This window comes from Penicillium brevicompactum (assembly GCF_028827555.1).
Source record: "Penicillium brevicompactum strain IBT 35665 chromosome Unknown utg000001l_segment0_segment0, whole genome shotgun sequence".
Classification (NCBI taxonomy): Eukaryota; Fungi; Ascomycota; class Eurotiomycetes; order Eurotiales; family Aspergillaceae; genus Penicillium; species Penicillium brevicompactum.
The window spans coordinates 4,697,758-4,714,916 of NW_026623203.1; the positions used below are offsets into that span (position 1 = coordinate 4,697,758).

General features: G+C 49.7%; 6 protein-coding genes across 6 annotated transcripts; 1 reads left to right on the forward strand and 5 right to left on the reverse strand.

Moving 5' to 3' along the window:
• Positions 1-282: 282 nt before the first annotated feature.
• On the reverse strand, positions 283-8,479 carry N7506_001570 (type I polyketide synthase; the record flags this gene model as incomplete). The annotated part of the gene is made up of 14 exons (XM_056950866.1): positions 283-1,176; positions 1,248-1,728; positions 1,782-2,122; positions 2,179-2,253; positions 2,316-2,597; positions 2,659-3,551; positions 3,619-3,715; positions 3,800-5,952; positions 6,005-6,451; positions 6,506-6,938; positions 6,999-7,111; positions 7,167-7,290; positions 7,349-7,862; positions 7,935-8,479. 14 exons carry the CDS (start codon positions 8,477-8,479, stop codon positions 283-285), a joined length of 7,392 nt encoding a protein of 2,463 aa, XP_056816781.1.
• Positions 8,480-8,646: 167 nt separating this feature from the next.
• N7506_001571 (mannoprotein) lies at positions 8,647-9,262 on the reverse strand (the record flags this gene model as incomplete). The annotated part of the gene is made up of 2 exons (XM_056950867.1): positions 8,647-8,835; positions 8,915-9,262. The coding sequence occupies 2 exons, from the start codon at positions 9,260-9,262 to the stop codon at positions 8,647-8,649; spliced, it is 537 nt and encodes a 178-aa protein (XP_056816782.1).
• Positions 9,263-10,255: 993 nt separating this feature from the next.
• N7506_001572 (sterol desaturase family protein) lies at positions 10,256-11,026 on the reverse strand (the record flags this gene model as incomplete). Its single annotated transcript, XM_056950868.1, has 1 exon — positions 10,256-11,026. The coding sequence occupies one exon, from the start codon at positions 11,024-11,026 to the stop codon at positions 10,256-10,258; it is 771 nt and encodes a 256-aa protein (XP_056816783.1).
• Positions 11,027-11,320: 294 nt separating this feature from the next.
• On the forward strand, positions 11,321-12,253 carry N7506_001573 (acyl-CoA desaturase; the record flags this gene model as incomplete). Its single annotated transcript, XM_056950869.1, has 2 exons — positions 11,321-11,492; positions 11,547-12,253. The coding sequence occupies 2 exons, from the start codon at positions 11,321-11,323 to the stop codon at positions 12,251-12,253; spliced, it is 879 nt and encodes a 292-aa protein (XP_056816784.1).
• A 522-nt stretch (positions 12,254-12,775) lies between these two features.
• N7506_001574 (uncharacterized protein) lies at positions 12,776-13,576 on the reverse strand (the record flags this gene model as incomplete). Its single annotated transcript, XM_056950870.1, has 1 exon — positions 12,776-13,576. One exon carries the CDS (start codon positions 13,574-13,576, stop codon positions 12,776-12,778), a length of 801 nt encoding a protein of 266 aa, XP_056816785.1.
• A 2,518-nt stretch (positions 13,577-16,094) lies between these two features.
• On the reverse strand, positions 16,095-16,532 carry N7506_001575 (uncharacterized protein; the record flags this gene model as incomplete). Its single annotated transcript, XM_056950871.1, has 1 exon — positions 16,095-16,532. The coding sequence occupies one exon, from the start codon at positions 16,530-16,532 to the stop codon at positions 16,095-16,097; it is 438 nt and encodes a 145-aa protein (XP_056816786.1).
• Between the last annotated feature and the right edge of the window lie 627 nt (positions 16,533-17,159).

The following is a 17,159-nucleotide window of genomic DNA, read 5'->3' on the forward strand; positions in this document are numbered from 1 at the left end:
AAGCAAGGGGGAGATCTAGCGATTTTCCCCTGCCAATCCCTTGATCTCTCATATTCTCAAGGTATGTGCATTGATATCTTGATAGAAAGGGATTACGTATAATCACACCATTACCCAAGAGTATTTGAAGTGTAGTAGGGGAACTCATGACTCAGAGGCAGGAGAGTGTACAAGAGAGAAAGCCTACGTAGATGTTTGGACCTATCTGGGGAGTCAGGCAAATTCAACAAGGATCGATATTCAATCTCCTTGAGTCGTATACTAATTCTATTCTTCTGCTGTTCAACTATGTTCTTTCTGGGCCTCTGTGCTCTTGCTAGACACATTATATCGCTCTTGAAGGGTCGTCACACACAGACGACTCAGTCCACCAACAGTTCCTGCTTTCGAGATCTCCGTTAAGCTAATCTCCATTGCCAGTTGTCGGCGGAACCAGTTCCGAATTTCGATTGACATCAATGAATCAATGGGGATGCTGGCCATATCATCGTTTTCTCTCTCCTCGCGAGACATGTGCGCGTTGATCAGCTTGCAGAGCTCGGTCATGATGCGCACCTCTGTGGCAGGGTCATCGAGCAGATCTGGACTCTGCTCAATCATTCCAAAGAACTCTTTCAAATCTGTCTGGTCCATTTGAGACTCTCGCTTTCCATGTTCTTCAAGATTCTCATACATGGAAAACCTAATATCAGGACCCCACAAAGGTGTCACACCAGGCGCGGAGAGAGGCTTGATTGAGTTCACGCCAATCATCGTTACACTTGATGTGAAGTTGGCTGTATCTGGTGGCGATCTAAAAGGCAAAATGGCCGCATGAAGTGCATCCATGACAGCCTCCTGGCGAATGAGGCGGGCGCCTGTGGCCTTCACGCGGTTCAGCGTGGGCTGATCGTGATGTACGCACCCGATGTCCTCTACTACGCCGAGGTTCACAACGGATGCGACGCGTCCAAGCTGACGACGATAAGTGACGAACGCATCAAGGAAAGAGTTAGCCGCCGCATAGTTTGACTGACCCACGGTGCCAACTACTCCAGACATGGAACTGAACAGAACAAAAAAGTCAAGGCCAGATTCGTGCTCTTTCAACGCCCGATGCAGATTGTAGGTGCCATCAACCTTGGGTTTTATGGCTTGCAGCCACTGAGTGTGGCTCATTTTAGCAAGGCTCTCATCCTAGATCAATCCGTTAGCTGTGTTCTTGTATAAAAAAGATGATTAGCGTTTCGGAAGAAGAGAATGCATACTTGAAGCACCATGGACATTTGAATCACGCCTCCAATGACCCGTCCTGCAGCTCTTGACAGCGCTTTGATGGTATCCTCCAATTGAGAGACATCTCCAGAAACCATCTCGACCTCACAACCCTGCCGCTCTAGCTCACAAACGAAGCGGCGATGATCTGGCAGCCGACCTGCCGATCTTGAGAGGAATATCAGGTGCCGAGCACCCTTTTCGACAAGCCGATTTGCCACAGCACGTCCAATTCCACCGAGCCCGCCAACTAGAAGATATGACTTGGTAGTGTCGAGTTTTGCAGGGATTTGGGTAGGCCCTGAGGATAATTGGTCCGCGCCCTTGGGCATCTGAATCACAATTTTGCCCATGTGTCTTCCACTCTGCATGTATTTGAAGGCCTCAACCACCTCACTCGCCTCGAAAACTTTGATCGGCCGAATCGGCCGGATTTTGTTTCCCTTGTACCAGTCGACAAATTGAACCATCAAACTAGATGGAAATAATTAGACAAGTGACCGTTCATTTGAGCCAAAACCACTCACCGTTGCGATAACTCTGGCTGTTCTTCAATAATGCTCAGCATGTCAACACCAAAGAATGACCTGTTTCCACCGAAAAGATCCATATTCAAACTTCCGTGGGCGAGGAAATCTCGCTTTCCCAGTTCAATCATTTTACCTGACCTGGCGACGCATTGCCAAGAGGCATGTAGTAGGCTGCCGGCTAGTGAATTCAAGACGAGGTTAACACCGGCCCCGCCTGTTCTTTTCATCACACCTGGATGGAATGAATCGTCCCGAGAAGAAAATATGTTCTCCATGGGAATTCCATACTCTGCATGCAAATAACCGCGTTTTTCTGGTGAGCCTGCAGTAGCGTATATCTATATCAATCGTCAGCAACCGAGAGAACTATCCCAAGGCGAGCAGGCATGCATACAGTCGCGCCAATTTCCTGGCATACTTGAACAGCTGCTAAGCCCACACCTCCTGTGGCACAATGAATGAGAACCGTCTTCCCAAACTGTTAGCCTTCAATCAAAGTTGAAAGTTTAGTGACTGATTTGATCCACTTGCCTGATTTGACTGCAGTTGCCCAATTGTGATCAACGAGTAAAACGCAGTTGCATAGACTGCTGGAATTGTCGCAGCATCCTGCAAAGATAACCCCGGTGGGATTTCGATACACTCATGTTCATCTGCGCGCGCTCGTGTCCGAAAGAGACCTTTGTTACAGACCACCACTCGGTTCCCAGGCTCGAATCTAGTGACCTTGGCGCCGACTCTGCGCACGGTAGCACTGGCTTCAATTCCAGATTGGCTCGACTCTCCCATCACACCAAGTGCAATCATAAGATCCTGATCGATATACCGTTAGAAAATGACAAGTTCGAGCGTTGGTGATTGTACTGCGACATACCCGGAAATTAAGACCAACACAATGCACATCGAGTTCAAGCTCCGTAGGCCCCAGTGGAGCTTCAGAGTTCACACTGGCTTCCCAGAATAGACTATCAAGAAGTCCATATCGGCGGACAGATAGGCGGCGAGGTGTATCTGAATCCGGCGTCTCTTCCATTTGTTCTCGGAGGGATCGCCAGTTGACGCGGCTCACATGCACCTGGCCTGATCGAACTACATATTCGTCGTCTCGAAGGGCTCCTTGTGGAATTGCCTGTCTTGTACGTTTGAAAATATCCACAACTGCTTGGCATGTTGCATTATTCAAAGCATCAATTTCCACGGTGACGATATTTCCCACTATCTCTCTTCGCAGAGTGCGAGAAAGCCCTAGGACGAGACCAAATTGGGGGTTCTCACAGGCCATTTGTACACTTCGTGTAAGATAGATTATGGGAACGTTTGAGCTTCGAGAAAACAGCTGTTTTATCTGCTCAAATCGTGCCTCGTCCATATCATGCAGGGCAGGTGCAGATAGGTCCAACAGGGAGATGATGCAGCCTGTATCTGTAGGCAGCGACCCTAAGGTAGCCCTAGTCACAGTATAACCTTGGTCCTTTAGCACTTTCTCGAGGCCTTCATCCCACGCAAGGCTGCCTTGGGAGACATTTGACAGAAGCGTGACATGCTGCGTGGGCAAATAGTCGATCGGGCGCCGAGAGATAATATTGGCATTCTGCTGGAATGGGTATGCATTATCAGGTGTGACACACATTGCACCCGTAAAACCTGCCTGAATGAGCTCAGTATGCCATCTGTCTGGCTTGACGTAGGGACGATCGATTCGTCCATCCTCTTGTCCGTTCCACCAGTCGGGTAGGATTCCCATTATAAAATCGGTATACAGATTCTCTGGTGGTCAAGATTAGTTTTTCCGAGCATTGGTTGAATGGAAAGACCTGTTACACTGAATACTCACCAGGGCATAGCTCTTGAAGCAGAAGGAATCCACCCGGTGCCAAGAGCTTGTGAAGATTTGCCAATGAGCTTGAGAGAGATGGTGTGGCATGAATCACCTGCCAAAAAAGTCAGTCTCCTCGAACATGTATTATTCTAGAATAGAAGATTGGGTCATGCGAGGAAGTAGGATCACAGCTTACATTCGACGCAAAGATCAGGTCGTAAGAAGCCGGCGTAAATCCCTGCTGGAGAGGGTCCTTGGTGATATCCAGTAGTTGAAAACTAACACTGTCGTGTTGACTAAACCGGTCCGCTGCAGCCGAAAGGAAAGCCGGAGATATGTCAGTAAATGTGTAACTGGCAAACATCCTCTTCCCTTCAGTTGATCGCATTGAGTCGAGAACCTGTGCACAAGTGGCCCCCGTGCCAGCTCCGATCTCGAGAATTCTAACCCGAGGGTTCCAGTGACCGACTTGCTTGAGGAATGGTGTCCAATCTGACAGAGAGCTGACAAAATCATACATATTGCGCAGGTGATCCATAGTCAAAACCTCCAGAGCAGGAATGCGTCCCTCTATGATTTCGATGCAATTTTCGAACACGGGTCTGAGGAGCTCTTCCACTTTGTCCACACCTCGCCCCAAAGCTTTCAGGTGCTCACGGATCTCGGCAGCTCGAGTGAAACGTGAGATCTTGTCCATATTATGCCATGGGATTTGAAGGAAAGGTTGAGCCGTTCCACTCAACATCTGCTCATGGGTTCTTTGTAACCAAGAATGGTATTTCTTCAGATGTTCAGTCGCGGGAGTCACATCTTGAATCTGCAAGGCTGCTTCAAGGATGTAAAAGCAAGTAATTTCTGACACCAATGAGACGCCCCTCTCTTCTGATTTGAAAGGAAGCCAGTTCGAAGGGGAGACCAGGTCCAAGCATGGTGCCCAGTCTATCTGTGACAAGAGAGGGATAGTGCTTTCTTCGTCTACCTCATCATTTGCCAGAGAGAAAAAGTTTGCGCCGGTCACCACAAGCGCGGGTCCTTTATGGCTGAACATGCTGATATCTCCAGAGAGCACGGTCGAAGCCACGTCACCGTCGCTGTTTGCTTGACACCAAATATCTCCCTCGGCCTTACTTACGAAGATCCGATCGACCCAAGCCGGAATGGCGAGTGAGCTAGCCCGTCTCTGAATCCCATTGGCCATGGCGACGGACAAAAGTTGAAGGCCTTGGTCAATCACAGTCGGATGCACTAGGTAGGAGTCCCCGGAGTCCTTACTGTCCTCGGTCAAGGTTGCATTTGCAAGGTGATCTACTGGATCGACAGTAATATCACTCATCCGCTGGAAAGTACTTCCATAATTGAGCCCTAAGCGGGCCATGAACTGATACCAATCTCTTGACTCAACGGTTCGTGTCCAGCGTGGCTGCTTGCTTATCTGAGGTAGGCCTGCCTCATTGATTGGACGTATCTGACCCTGGCAATACGTGCCCCATTCAGAGCCATCCAAGGCAAGTACAACGAACTCAAACCACTCCGAGTCAGCGATGTCGCTCAGTCGCTCAGGTCTTAGCGAGGTGATAATCTCAGTGGCGTTTGTTTCTTGAAGGAAGAGTGGCTTCTTCAAAATAAGGTTCCGAATCTCATAGCCTTCACAATGACAATGTTGTCGTATGGCTTCTCCGACCATGGCAACATACCCGGCACAGGGAAACACAGTATCCCTGAACAGCTTGTGATGCCCCAGCCAGGGGCAGTTGTGAATTTGAAGCAGATTTCTCCAAGAAGGTTGCAATGGCGTGGTCTCCAATACTCTGGACCCGAGAAGCTCATGATGGGGAAATTTTCGGTGTCGCCAACTCTCGCTGATGCGACTTTCACTCCAGTGACGCTCGGTGTGTTGCCATGGGTAGCGTGGAAGACAATCAACCACCCTACCGGGGCCGTTGATTGCAAGGAGGTTAACATCAACTCCTCGAGTGAATGCCATTCCAGCAGCTCTGAGAAGCGAATCTTCTGCACTTTGGCTCCGAATCAAGGTTGGAATATACCAGCTGTGGCCTTTCACCTTAGTAGAGTCAAAGATTTGACGCAATGGCCCTTGGAGCACACTGTGAGGCCCAAGCTCGATAAAGACACGATCTTGATCGGGTTTTGACTGGAGAATAACCTTAATTGCCTTGTTGAACTCAACAGTAGAGACGAGATTGCGACTCCAGTAAGTACTGTCCAGCTTGGCTGGGTCAATAATCTTCTCTCCGGTCACGGTTGAATACATGGGTGCCATGTTGCTTGAGGCTTTGATCTCGGGTGCGATGATTGCAGAATAATCTGCAGCCATTGACTGCATCTTCGCTGTAAAGATTGTCAGCATATTTCTATCAAAAGTGAAATCATAAAAACCCACGAGAATGATATGCTTTAGTCACTCTCAGCATGCGGCAGAAAGCATCTGGATATGCCTCCCGAATCCTGTCTATGGTTTGAGACACCGAGATTGTCTCTCCAGCAATGGTTGTACTTGAGGGGCTATTTTCGCAAGCAACCACGGCGCCCTCCACCAACCAAGGTTTCACTTCAATCCCCGAGAGACCAATCGCTGCCATAGATCCATCATCCACGTGCTGAGTGAGTCGTCCACGATGGTATGCGATCAGGATAGCACTGCGAAGGGAGATAGCTTTGGCAGCGTAGGCTGCCGCGATCTCTCCACTGGAATGCCCTACAACGGCAGAGAACAGAATCCCCCATTTCTGAAGTAGGTTTGTCAAAGCAATCTGGATTGCCACACATACTGGCTGGGATAGTCGGGGATCATCGATCTGTGATTGAGCCTTCGGTGCCAAAAGAGATTCTGCAGCGCTGTCAACTTTGAATCATGTAGTTCACCCTGTGTCGGGGCACATACCCGCTATGGACCAGGATGGGGCCGGATTTGCGGATTGCAAGACTTTGTCCATAGCCTGAATGTCATTTCTGAAATCCTCAGAGCTTTCAAGCAACTCGCGAGCCATACCCGCCCACTGCGCACCTTGCCCCGTGAAGACCAGAACAACTTCTGGAACACACGAAGCTTCAACAGCCTGCTCCTGGAACTCGGCGTCGACATTTGTAGAAGCTATTCCAAAGTTCCGGTGCTTCAGACGTTCCCTTCTTGAACCCAGAGTATAGGCAATGTCATTCAAAGTTTTTCCCGCAGTCTGCATGAAATTCGTCAGGTCATTGACTCTTGTCGAGAGAGCTTTTGCACTTCCAGCAGAAACAACAATCAACTTTTTGACGAGCTCACTGGACCTTTGGTCACGCTCAGCTCCATGATCAAAACCAGGCTCCAGAATTGCCTTGTATGGTTAGCGTTTTCTCGAGCCCTGGTGGATTAAGATCAAGGAAAAGCGACCTACATGGGCATTGGCACCTCCAATACCAAAGCAATTTACACTTGCTCTGAGTGCTTTATGCTCTGGCCATTGCATGGCTTCGATAGGTACCTCTAGCTTGCACTCCTTGAAAGGGACTGTTGGCGTTATTAGCTTGGGACAACTGGCTCTGGGTATAAATTTGACACGAACTCCCGGAATTTGGCGACTCGAAGAAAATATTCGGCGGGATTGTTCGTTTTTCCAGAGCAAGAACGGTCTTGATAATGCTGGTAATTCCTGATGCTCCCTCTGAATGCCCCACATTTGGTTTCACCTGGTCCCGGGGATTAACTGATGCTCTAAACAGTTCAGGGTGGGAGAAGCAGTCTCACAGATCCAATAAGTACGCCCGTGTCGCGAAAAATCTCTGCTACTACAGACGTCTCCGCGGTATCCCCCGCCACTGTGCCTGTGCCATGACATTCGAAAAATCCTGTGTTGGTGATATCTTGAATCTGGGCCCGTTGGTACGCCTTTTGGATGAGCTGCATCTGTGTGGCCGATCCAGGTGTAGTAATTCCCGGAGTTCTTCCATCGCAATTTGTTGCGGTTGCCCGAATGACGGCTCGAATAGGGTCTCCATCACGCACAGCGTCTGCAAGGCGTTTGACATAGACCGCGTTTACCCCCTCACCTCGACCATAACCATCCGCACCAGCATCGAAGGTGCGACAAATTCCGGTGGGCGATAGGACAAGGTTGTCGGACATGGTTGTTGTCATCGTTGGAGTGAGAATGAGATTAGTGCCAGCGACAACAGCCGACTCACAATCTCCAGCTAGCACAGCCTGGCATGCCTCATGGAGCCCAACCATCGACGCCGAGCATCCTGTTGCCAAGGTCATACTGTATCTCTCGTGTCAATCGTGAGATGGTCGAAGAAAAAAATGAAAGGCATGGAGAAAAGAAAGATCATACCTTGGCCCGGTGAAGTCAAACTCATACGAGATACGGTTGGAAAGCGCAAAGTTGCCCGTGCCCAGAACATGATACCGGTCAATCCTTTGCGTGTCTTTTGTTTGCAAATCATACCAGTCCTCTCCAAACACGCCCACGAAGCAGCCAATATTCCTCCCCTGGCCCCGCCAGCCCACCTGTCCACCAGTTTCCATGCATTCATAGATTACTTCAAGCAGCAACCTTTGCTGCGGATCTAATCGTGATGCTTCATACGGCGTCAACGAGAAGAACTGATTATCAAAATACGCTGGATCTTCCTGAAGAAAGTAACCGCTCTGAGTTCGCACCGACCCTGACCTTGCCGGATGATAAAAAGCCTCGACGTTGTATCGTGAGTCAGGTACAGTGCAGTGACCATCTCTCTTGTTGATGAGAAAGTCCCAGAAGTCTTTGGCGTTGTTTATTCCACCCGGAAGACGCATGGCCATTCCTACGATGGCTAGAGCTTCTGGGCCAGAATGCCCCGGTGCATGCGAATCATGACATAGAGTCTCTGAGCGCATATTGTAATTGATTTGAATGGATGAAGACAATCTTGACAGTTTTTCTAGCAGGAATCGCACTATGATTTGGTCACCGAGGACCATTTGACTGGTTTTCTCCAGGGCTCACTGCCGAGAACTAGCTTGACTCAGAAATATATGACATGTCATTTATGCTGGTTCAAACCTTATGCGAGCGCTTTCATCGCATTTTGGAATTCTGTCTTTAGATTGGCCACCGGACCTGCGATATCATTATGGAACGATTCGGGAATCTTCGCTCGTGCAGAATTTTGAAACTCGTTTCTTTCATTCTCAAACATCTGCATCATACCCATGGCCATGAGCCGAAGGCCGCTTTTGTCATAAACTGACCCCTGCGCGCGTTGATGAGAGTAGATGTCAGTGATGAGATCCATAAATGCACTGTGGAATACGGAGTTCAGCGATACATACCTTGCTTCCAGCAAGAGTCATGGCGTCCGCAATGGAGCTTCTCATCGCATGATAGGTCACCAAGATATCGGCTACATCATCATGGCTGTCGAAGGGCGGAGCCGACTCCCAATGTCCCCTAGCAGACTTGGTTGACGAGTAGACATCCCAGACTGCGCGTCCAAGCTCCAAAGATTTCAACCATCCGCCATCGTAAGATTTAAACACGGAGTGAGCACTGTCGACACTTTGACGAAGATTCTCCATGCCGGAAATCACCGTCGACGCATCCTTGGCCCAGACAACGTCTGTGCATGCACAGAGCAAGGTGAGCATCAAGCTCAGTGGTGCCGGAGCGGTGAACTTCATCTCTATGATTTCAATGGGCGAGAGGAATGCTCATTCGATGAGGGTGAGTGGGCTCAAATTTGATGGCTAGACAGGACAAATGCGTGTTTCACTAGATGCAGTAGCTTTTTGAGCTGATTACCAAGTTAATCATACGGAGTACATTTCATATCTGTACGAGTCAGGAGGCGAATGCCAGCTGGAAGAGATATGGTTGACCGGCTCGCATCACCCCTTGATACTCCGTGCAAAGGAGGCATATTTGGCGATGTGACCTGTCTTGGAAAGTGTGTAAGAAAATTACAAGGAATAACAGGGAATCAAGCTGGTGGATGATAGCTCTAAGGTGTGCGGTTACCATACCTTACAGTACTCTTCAAGTGGGGCTCTGCAGCCCTTGCATATTGTTGCAGATCTACTGCACGTTATAGCTTGCTCCCTTGCATATAGTCCCGATCGATTCGACTATCGACCGATTCAGGACACTGCAATGCAGAAGATCTATATCCTGCATACTTCTCCACTGACTCCACCCGAGTACCGCTAGGAGAAGGAATTTAGAGGCATTTACGGAGCACTCCGTACTCCAGGGCTGAAAAGCTTTCCCAGAGGTGGTATCCAGGATTCTTCCACTTTCCTTAGATCGTGTCGGGGTCAGATTAGCAAACTTGCACCCCCTTCGGAGTAAGAAGTGTGGAGCACTCTTACATGCTTCCTAAGAAACAGAGTTTTCACTTATTCATGTATTGAGCCCCTTTCAAATGAGTCCTTCGCACTCCACAGGGAGTTAATATCTCCCTGCAGTAAATTAGAGCTTGTGCAGAAGCTATGGCTCTCACACCACTACTCCGTACTCCGTACATAGTTTCCCTATACGGAGGAGAATGGCCTGATCTAGAGCCCTGTTCAGCCTCTGTGCCTTTCGTCGGACTACGAGTCACGAGCTATCATTTATTGGCACTGCTTTGTTTTCTTCATAGAACCAGTAAAAACAATGCGAGCAAGACTCTCAGCTCAGCGTCGTTTCGGCTTCTCAGTTGCTCTAGTGCCATGCATTCGATCAAGAATCCCAATCAAGCCGTAATTGACCGTCATCAACTCATGGTGTAGATCATGAACCTCTGGTTTCCACCCGCCAGGGATCTCCCGCAGCTGGTAGCCACAATGCGCCAGGGCAGCCTGCAGACCGACGGCCCCTACAAACGCCCACATAGTGACGATATGGATATCCAAGACACGAGCGGGCCAAGCAATCGGAATGATGTTGGTGACAATGTGCTCAACAGGGTGAGCGTATAGCGTTGCCAGAGCCACAGGGGTACGGAACCGGTGGTGCTGCCGGTGGAAGCGCGCATAAAAGAGTGGGTGATGCAAAATCCGGTGGCCATAGTAGTAAATAATCTCCCGTGCCAACTGGCAAAGTGTAAATTCCGTGATGAATTCAAGCAGCGACGGCAGCTTCGGTGAGACCCGGTACCCAAGGTCCGGCCGGCAAAGAATGCCGTGGACCAAAAGTAGCTGCAGCGCTTGGAGAGTGATGCTCAACAATTGATTCAGGAGAGACCCCAAGAATGCTTTGCGGATGATGCTAGCCTGGGCGGGCTGTTTTCTTGCCGGCTGTATTTTGTATTTTTGAAGGGAGGGCCAGGCGAGCAGGTCACAAACTGTAAATATCCCGGCTGGGAGCCAGAAGCTTACCACCTGGGTTCCTAGCATGCCGGCCATTTCGACCAGAGGGGTCGGATATGTTTTCACAATTGAGTCCCAACGCACGGAGAGATCCATGATGTGCGGGTCTGACAGTTCGTGATGCTGCTGATGGCTTGAGTAAAATCCCTAGGGGGTGGATAATTGTTTCTGTGAAGTGTCAAGAGGCTTGAGATGTCATCTTGCTATAGGTCAGGTCAGTGGCAGATTGTGCTGGAATGGATCGCATCGAGGAGAGGGATCGCCCTTGCATGGAAAGCTCTAGTGGCCCTGGTGGAATTTATCTGTGGATTGCAGCAATATGTGTAATTTAGACAAAAAAGAAGGTCGACAAGTTCCTCACTCGTGCAATTCTCTTGGTTGCGACACACAATGGACACTTCCCACAAACCGTGGTGGAAGCGAGTTCACCTTCGGTACACTGTGGCTAACATCGGTCTCCCTCTGTTTGTATTATACCACGCTCCCAATATAGCCTTCCAGGAGAAAACTCGCGTGTGGACTTTCATATATGTCCTCGCGACCGGGTTCAGTGTCACAGCCGGTAGGTCACGTTGAAACCCAGCCTACCTTCTCTGAATCTGACCCGGTATATCAGGCTATCACCGTCTCTGGAGCCACCAGTCGTACAAAGCATGCCTTCCACTGCGTATGTTCTTCGCAGCCGTGGGCGCCGGAGCCCTCCAGCTTCCCATCCGCATGTGGGCCGCCGATCACCGCGCCCACCACCGATTCACTGACACCGACCGAGACCCCTATAATAGCAAGAAAGGGCTATGGCATTCACACATAGGGTGGGTCCTGACTTATGACTCGACTCGACTCGGTAAAGGCGAAGGAATCGATATGTCCGATCTAGACCGTGATGCGGTCGTCGTCTGGCAGCGACGGATCTACTATCCACTGGCAGGATTCATGGCGTTCGTCTTTCCGGCATGCGTGGCCGGGTACTTGTGGGGTGACTGGGCCGGCGGGTTCCTGTATGCTGGGTGTCTGCGCGTAGTGATTGTCTGGCATATGTCTCACTGCATCAACTCGTTGGCACATTGGGCGGGACACCAGCCGTACTCGGCGCGAAACACTTCGCGGAACCATGCACTGTTGGCTGTCTTGACGTTGGGAGAGGGGTATCATAATTATCATCATGCTTTCCCCCGAGATTATCGGAACGGGCCCCAGTGGTTCGATTTTGATCTGACGAAGTGGTGGATCTATTTGTTGGAGGTTGTGGGGTTGGTTTGGAATGTGAAGAGAATTGGTGTTGGAGCTGCTCATGCTAAGGCAAAAGTCAACCTACAAGGGTAAATTTCAAAAGTTGACAAGCGGCAGAAAGAGTATGGGATTTAGGTTTGACTAGATTCAAACAAAGTCATCAAACCGACCGTTTTCAGATTGTTGCCTTGAATAATTCTTGGAGGCTGCAGCGATCGAGACAGGTATAGACACCCAGGAAGAGGGGCTGTGTGAGGGAGAGCGAGATAAATTAAAGAAATCTATCGAAATACACCCCCCTCAAGATCTCCCGCCCAGATACTGTTCCCTAGATGATCTGGCAGGCACCGATAATCATGTGGTTTCTATCAGTCTGCTCGTTTCATTGTCTTCAAAGCTGTCACTTCTTCTCAATTAGCTCCCAGGCCGAGCTCCTGGGTATTTTCTCGAACGAGAGCGGTTTCAGAGCATTGTGTGAAGCTCGTCGGCTGTTGTTCTTGCAGCCAAATCTCCACAGCGAGAGCCTATTGTGGTAAGCGACGTCTTGTGCGAGAGACCAGCGCACCTCATCGCATTTTGTTGAATCTCTCCATGTTTGCTTCTTCATTCGTGTGCCTAGGCAGCGCGTTCGATTTCGTTGAAAAATTCGTAAAAGATGGGCCACGTCATGTCTTGCGGCCTCATTGATTTATCGCTGATTGAGATCCTCTCTTTGATAAACTCGATTTTACCAAGCTGTCCTTCCAGGTTATCCATGACCTTGATTAGGATCCAAAACGGATGCGGTCGCATGCCGTATGCGTCCAATATGCTAAGCTGCCTCAGACTTGCGGTGAGATACTTGGTTGCAGAGGAGAAATTGCTTCGTTGCATATTGTCCCACTTTCTCATCTCTTGTGCAACTTTGGTCGAGGTCTCTTTCGCTTTGAACCAATTGTCAATGTCACAAACGAGGTCGTCCGCGTAAACCGCCCACTCGGGAGCTTTCAAGCCGCATTTTATTTCGAAGCGTGTGTTATCGTGTAGCATTGCTGATATCCAATGGGCGGCAAACTTAGACCATTTATTCCAGTCGTACCTGTTACGCGCTCTGGGGTTGGGCCGCTGTAGTTTGGCACAGATGACTTGTTGGATCTGGATAATAGACAATGACTGCCTGACGCTGTATTTCCACCATTCGAAGTTGGATCCGTTGGCTTTCAGCCTCTCGATCGGAATGAGTTTGACTGATGGTATCTTGATGGAGTCCGGTAGCTTGTCCCCCTGGTCGACCCAACGCTCACGATCTTCTTCAGCTTGACCTTGATCTTCTACATGAATATATCGGCCAAATGAGTCCAACTCGGCCGTGTTGAACTCACAAGCGTCCCCAAGAGGGAGCAGGTGCTGCCCTTGAGCACTCCCTGAGGCGGACATTGTTGGATTGATGTCTTTCCTGGTGCAGGTGCTTGAAACGTGCAAAAAGTGGATGCTGATCTGGAATTTGCGAAATTTGCGACGTGAGAGGCTCTGGGGGCTGGTGTGTCAATTTGTTGATTGGTTGGTTGTTGTAAAAGTTGGTCAGAATTGGAGGTGGTGGGACGGTCTCGTAGACCCCAAAGCTTCGCAATGAATGTTGTTGATTAACGATGATAAATGACAAGCCTCTACTCAAGGGCGAGTAGAGGGCTTGGAAGATGTCAGAGGAGAGAGGATAAACACAAGGGCAATGTGCCGTGAGACGGAGAGAGAGAGGAGAAGGAGAAGCAGAACAAGCAGAAGAAGCAGAATAGAGAGGGAGAGGGAAGCTTTGTGAGATTTATCAAACTACATGGCCTGAGGCTTGAAGCCCCAGTCAGCCCTGGACCCCAACCATTAATCAACTTGATGAATTTTGTATGGGTTCTTCGCATATATAATTGCAAGATTGTACATGATGAGGCCGGTGAAGAGCTCGGGCCGAACGGTCGGTAACGGGGGATCCAGGCCCACATCTCCGTCGTTCCGGCTTGTTTCGCACCCCGACCTCGGAGAAGTGAAACCCCCTGAGGATCCCGCACTCCGCTCGTAATTCGTATCCGATACTCCCTACACAGCCACGAGATCGACCAAGCTACATAACTGAAGCGACAGGAGGGCCACCCTTTCTCAAGCGCGAAAATGTTTACAAAATGCCGCTGGCTGTGTAGAACCGTTGAATGATATATGTTAGTCAGGAATTCGATGACAGTGAGTAACAAGCTGGGACAGCATGAAGATCCAAGAATTGACACAAATGGATAATCGAGCTATTGCGGGCTAATTTTGAGCTCTCCAGGGCTACTATGACGTCTGCACAGTTACAATCCACGCCGACGCGATGTGCGGAAACCTGATACATTATGTGAATGGACTTGCAATTCTCTCGGTATAGATCGGCAACAGCGTTGAAGATCTACACTTGAGTACGGAGTGCACGTTAAAGGCAGTGCAAAAATATCGTTCCATTGACGGGCATTATGGACCCTGTCTTCTGTAACGTCGCCTCTATGCCTATCAGCGTGCCAGATGAAGCCTCAAATTAGGGGCGTGGGCCCCAAAAAGCGGGTCAACTTAAGCTCCTTGGCCAAGTGGACCGGGGCGGGACTTTCTTCGGACCTCTCAGCACGCACAATTCCATGCAAGCTTAATTAACCAGAAGCCTGAATCTAGCCTAACGAGAATGGGTGCTGGATGACGTTCATGAGCGATGTTCAAAGCTTCGACCGGTCACCAGTGTGGGTATTTGTGGTTCATTCATTGTCATTGATCGACACGCTATGTAATCTCTGAAGATCACACTCCGTTGACTTTCCCTGTATGGTTAAGCCCACGACCGAGGTCGAGTCGTGGACCGCAGTTAGAGTATCGATCATCGCGGGCTAACGTTGGAGTTTTATGCAGAATATCCAGTGCACGAGTAATATCTTAAATACCCGTCCCTCTGCCGTCTGGATCTAATCTGATCTTAACCGACATCAATCAGCAAATTCGAAAGGTAAGTCCCAGGGAGCATCAGCAGCCCCTGAAGGACTCTACTTAGCCAAATCCGATGTCTAACGTTTTTTCAAGTCTGGTTTGAAGTTATACGAATCGCACGATGCCTAACACCCTGACATCCCGGGCGCTGGCTTGTGGGGCCCTTTTGGCGGTACTGATCCCCAACTGTTCGGCATCCTCCTTATACTACAACGAGACCCGGTATGGAGTCGTACATGCTTCGGCTACACAGGACATCTACTCTGCGGAATACGATGCTATGTTAGAACATGGTGAAAGCGAGGAAGGAGAGGTATTTGACAGCCCGATGGCGACCAACCGAAGTGCCGGCTGACAATTTCATTAACAGGATCATGGAAAAATCGACGTGCCAGAGGGCGCCAAATTCACATCATTCAAAATCAGCGACAAAGGAGACGAGGAAATTGCAGGGTTCATCACTGAAGACTTGGATAACAAAACGATAGAGCATCTCTATATTGTTCTGCACGGCAAGCTCAGGGATGGAAACGGCTACTGGGAGACGCTGAACGACGCCATCAGTGAAGCGAAGGATGCCAACGCCACTGGATCGGATCGCAAAATGGGAGTTCTCGCCCCGCAATTCTTTTCGACCAAATATAACACCGGCCAGTACAAGAAGAACCAGCTGGCGTGGGACGATTTGAACGCTTGGCAACCAGGTGGCCAAGCTAACCACCCTTCCAACACAACCCTGACTTCTTTCGACGTTTTGGATGGCCTCGTCAAGCTCCACTCAGACAAGAAGACATACCCAAGCCTTAAGAACGTCACCGTCGTTGGCCATGGTGGCGGTGGCCAGCTTGCCCAGCGGTACGCGGCGGTAGGCAACGATGCTCCCGACAATGTTCACATTCGATACATTCACGGCGATCCATCATCATGTCTATACTTCACCGAGCACCGCCCCATCATCTCAGACAACGATACCTCGATCGAAAGATGCGGGGATTACAATACCTGGAGATACGGATTCCACAAGTTCCCCGGCACCGGAGGCAAGCGCAGGACACCAAAGGAGTATTTCAAGCAGTACCTGAGTCGAGACGTCGTTTCGATCGTGGGGCTCCAGGACACTGCCAACGCTGGCGATAGAAGTTGTATGGGCAAGTTGCAAGGAGGGGGTAATCGTCGCGCCCGCAACTTGATTTGGTTCCGCTATGTCAACACCCTCGCGCGCACGGATGAAGATTTGGATGGATTCCCTGGCTCCTTCGAGGATCTTCCCGATTGGAGTGATGCGGTGGATGGAAAGAGTCATTTGCGGCTCGTTGTCGTGGAAAATGCGGCTCATAATGCGACGAAGCTTTTCCAGGGCGATCTCGGGCGTGCGGCGCTGTTCCATGATCGTCATATTGATGAGGGCTGGCGTCCTAACAAGGATGATAGCAACTAGGTGGATGTGATGAGTATATAGACATTCAATAGATCATGAATTCTTTTTCAATGAAGATAGAATATCTTGTTTAAAAGCAAAACGAGGCTCGTGTTAGCAGCTTCCTTGTGTCTGGGTGTCGCTTGCTCTGGCTCTCCGATCTGTAGACAAGTGCCAATTTGCAACTCAGTTTTGCAATCATGCCCTTTTTCAATGAGCTGAATTCCACGGACACTGGCAGCTCTTGGTTTCTTTTAAAAATTGAAAAAAATCCGCGGCTGTGGTGGCCGAGAGGTGGGCGGGGCCGGAGCCGGAAGGACGGGTGCTGGGGGCTCCACGGCGGGGCTCGCTGATAGGGGCTGGGCGAGCCCTACGGAGTACTGACTTTTGCGTCGGAATTCATGAATCCGAAAGCGTGGCTAGACTTTCAATGATGCCCGGCAATATTACCATCAAACGGTGAGTCTTGATCTGTATCTAATAGGTATGAAACTGTTTGTTTGTTTGTTGTCATGTGATATAAAGACACGCCACTGGAACGCACTCTTGACTCCCTCTCGAACGATCCCAACCTTGGAAGCCTTCGAAGATTTTGAGTGACTTATC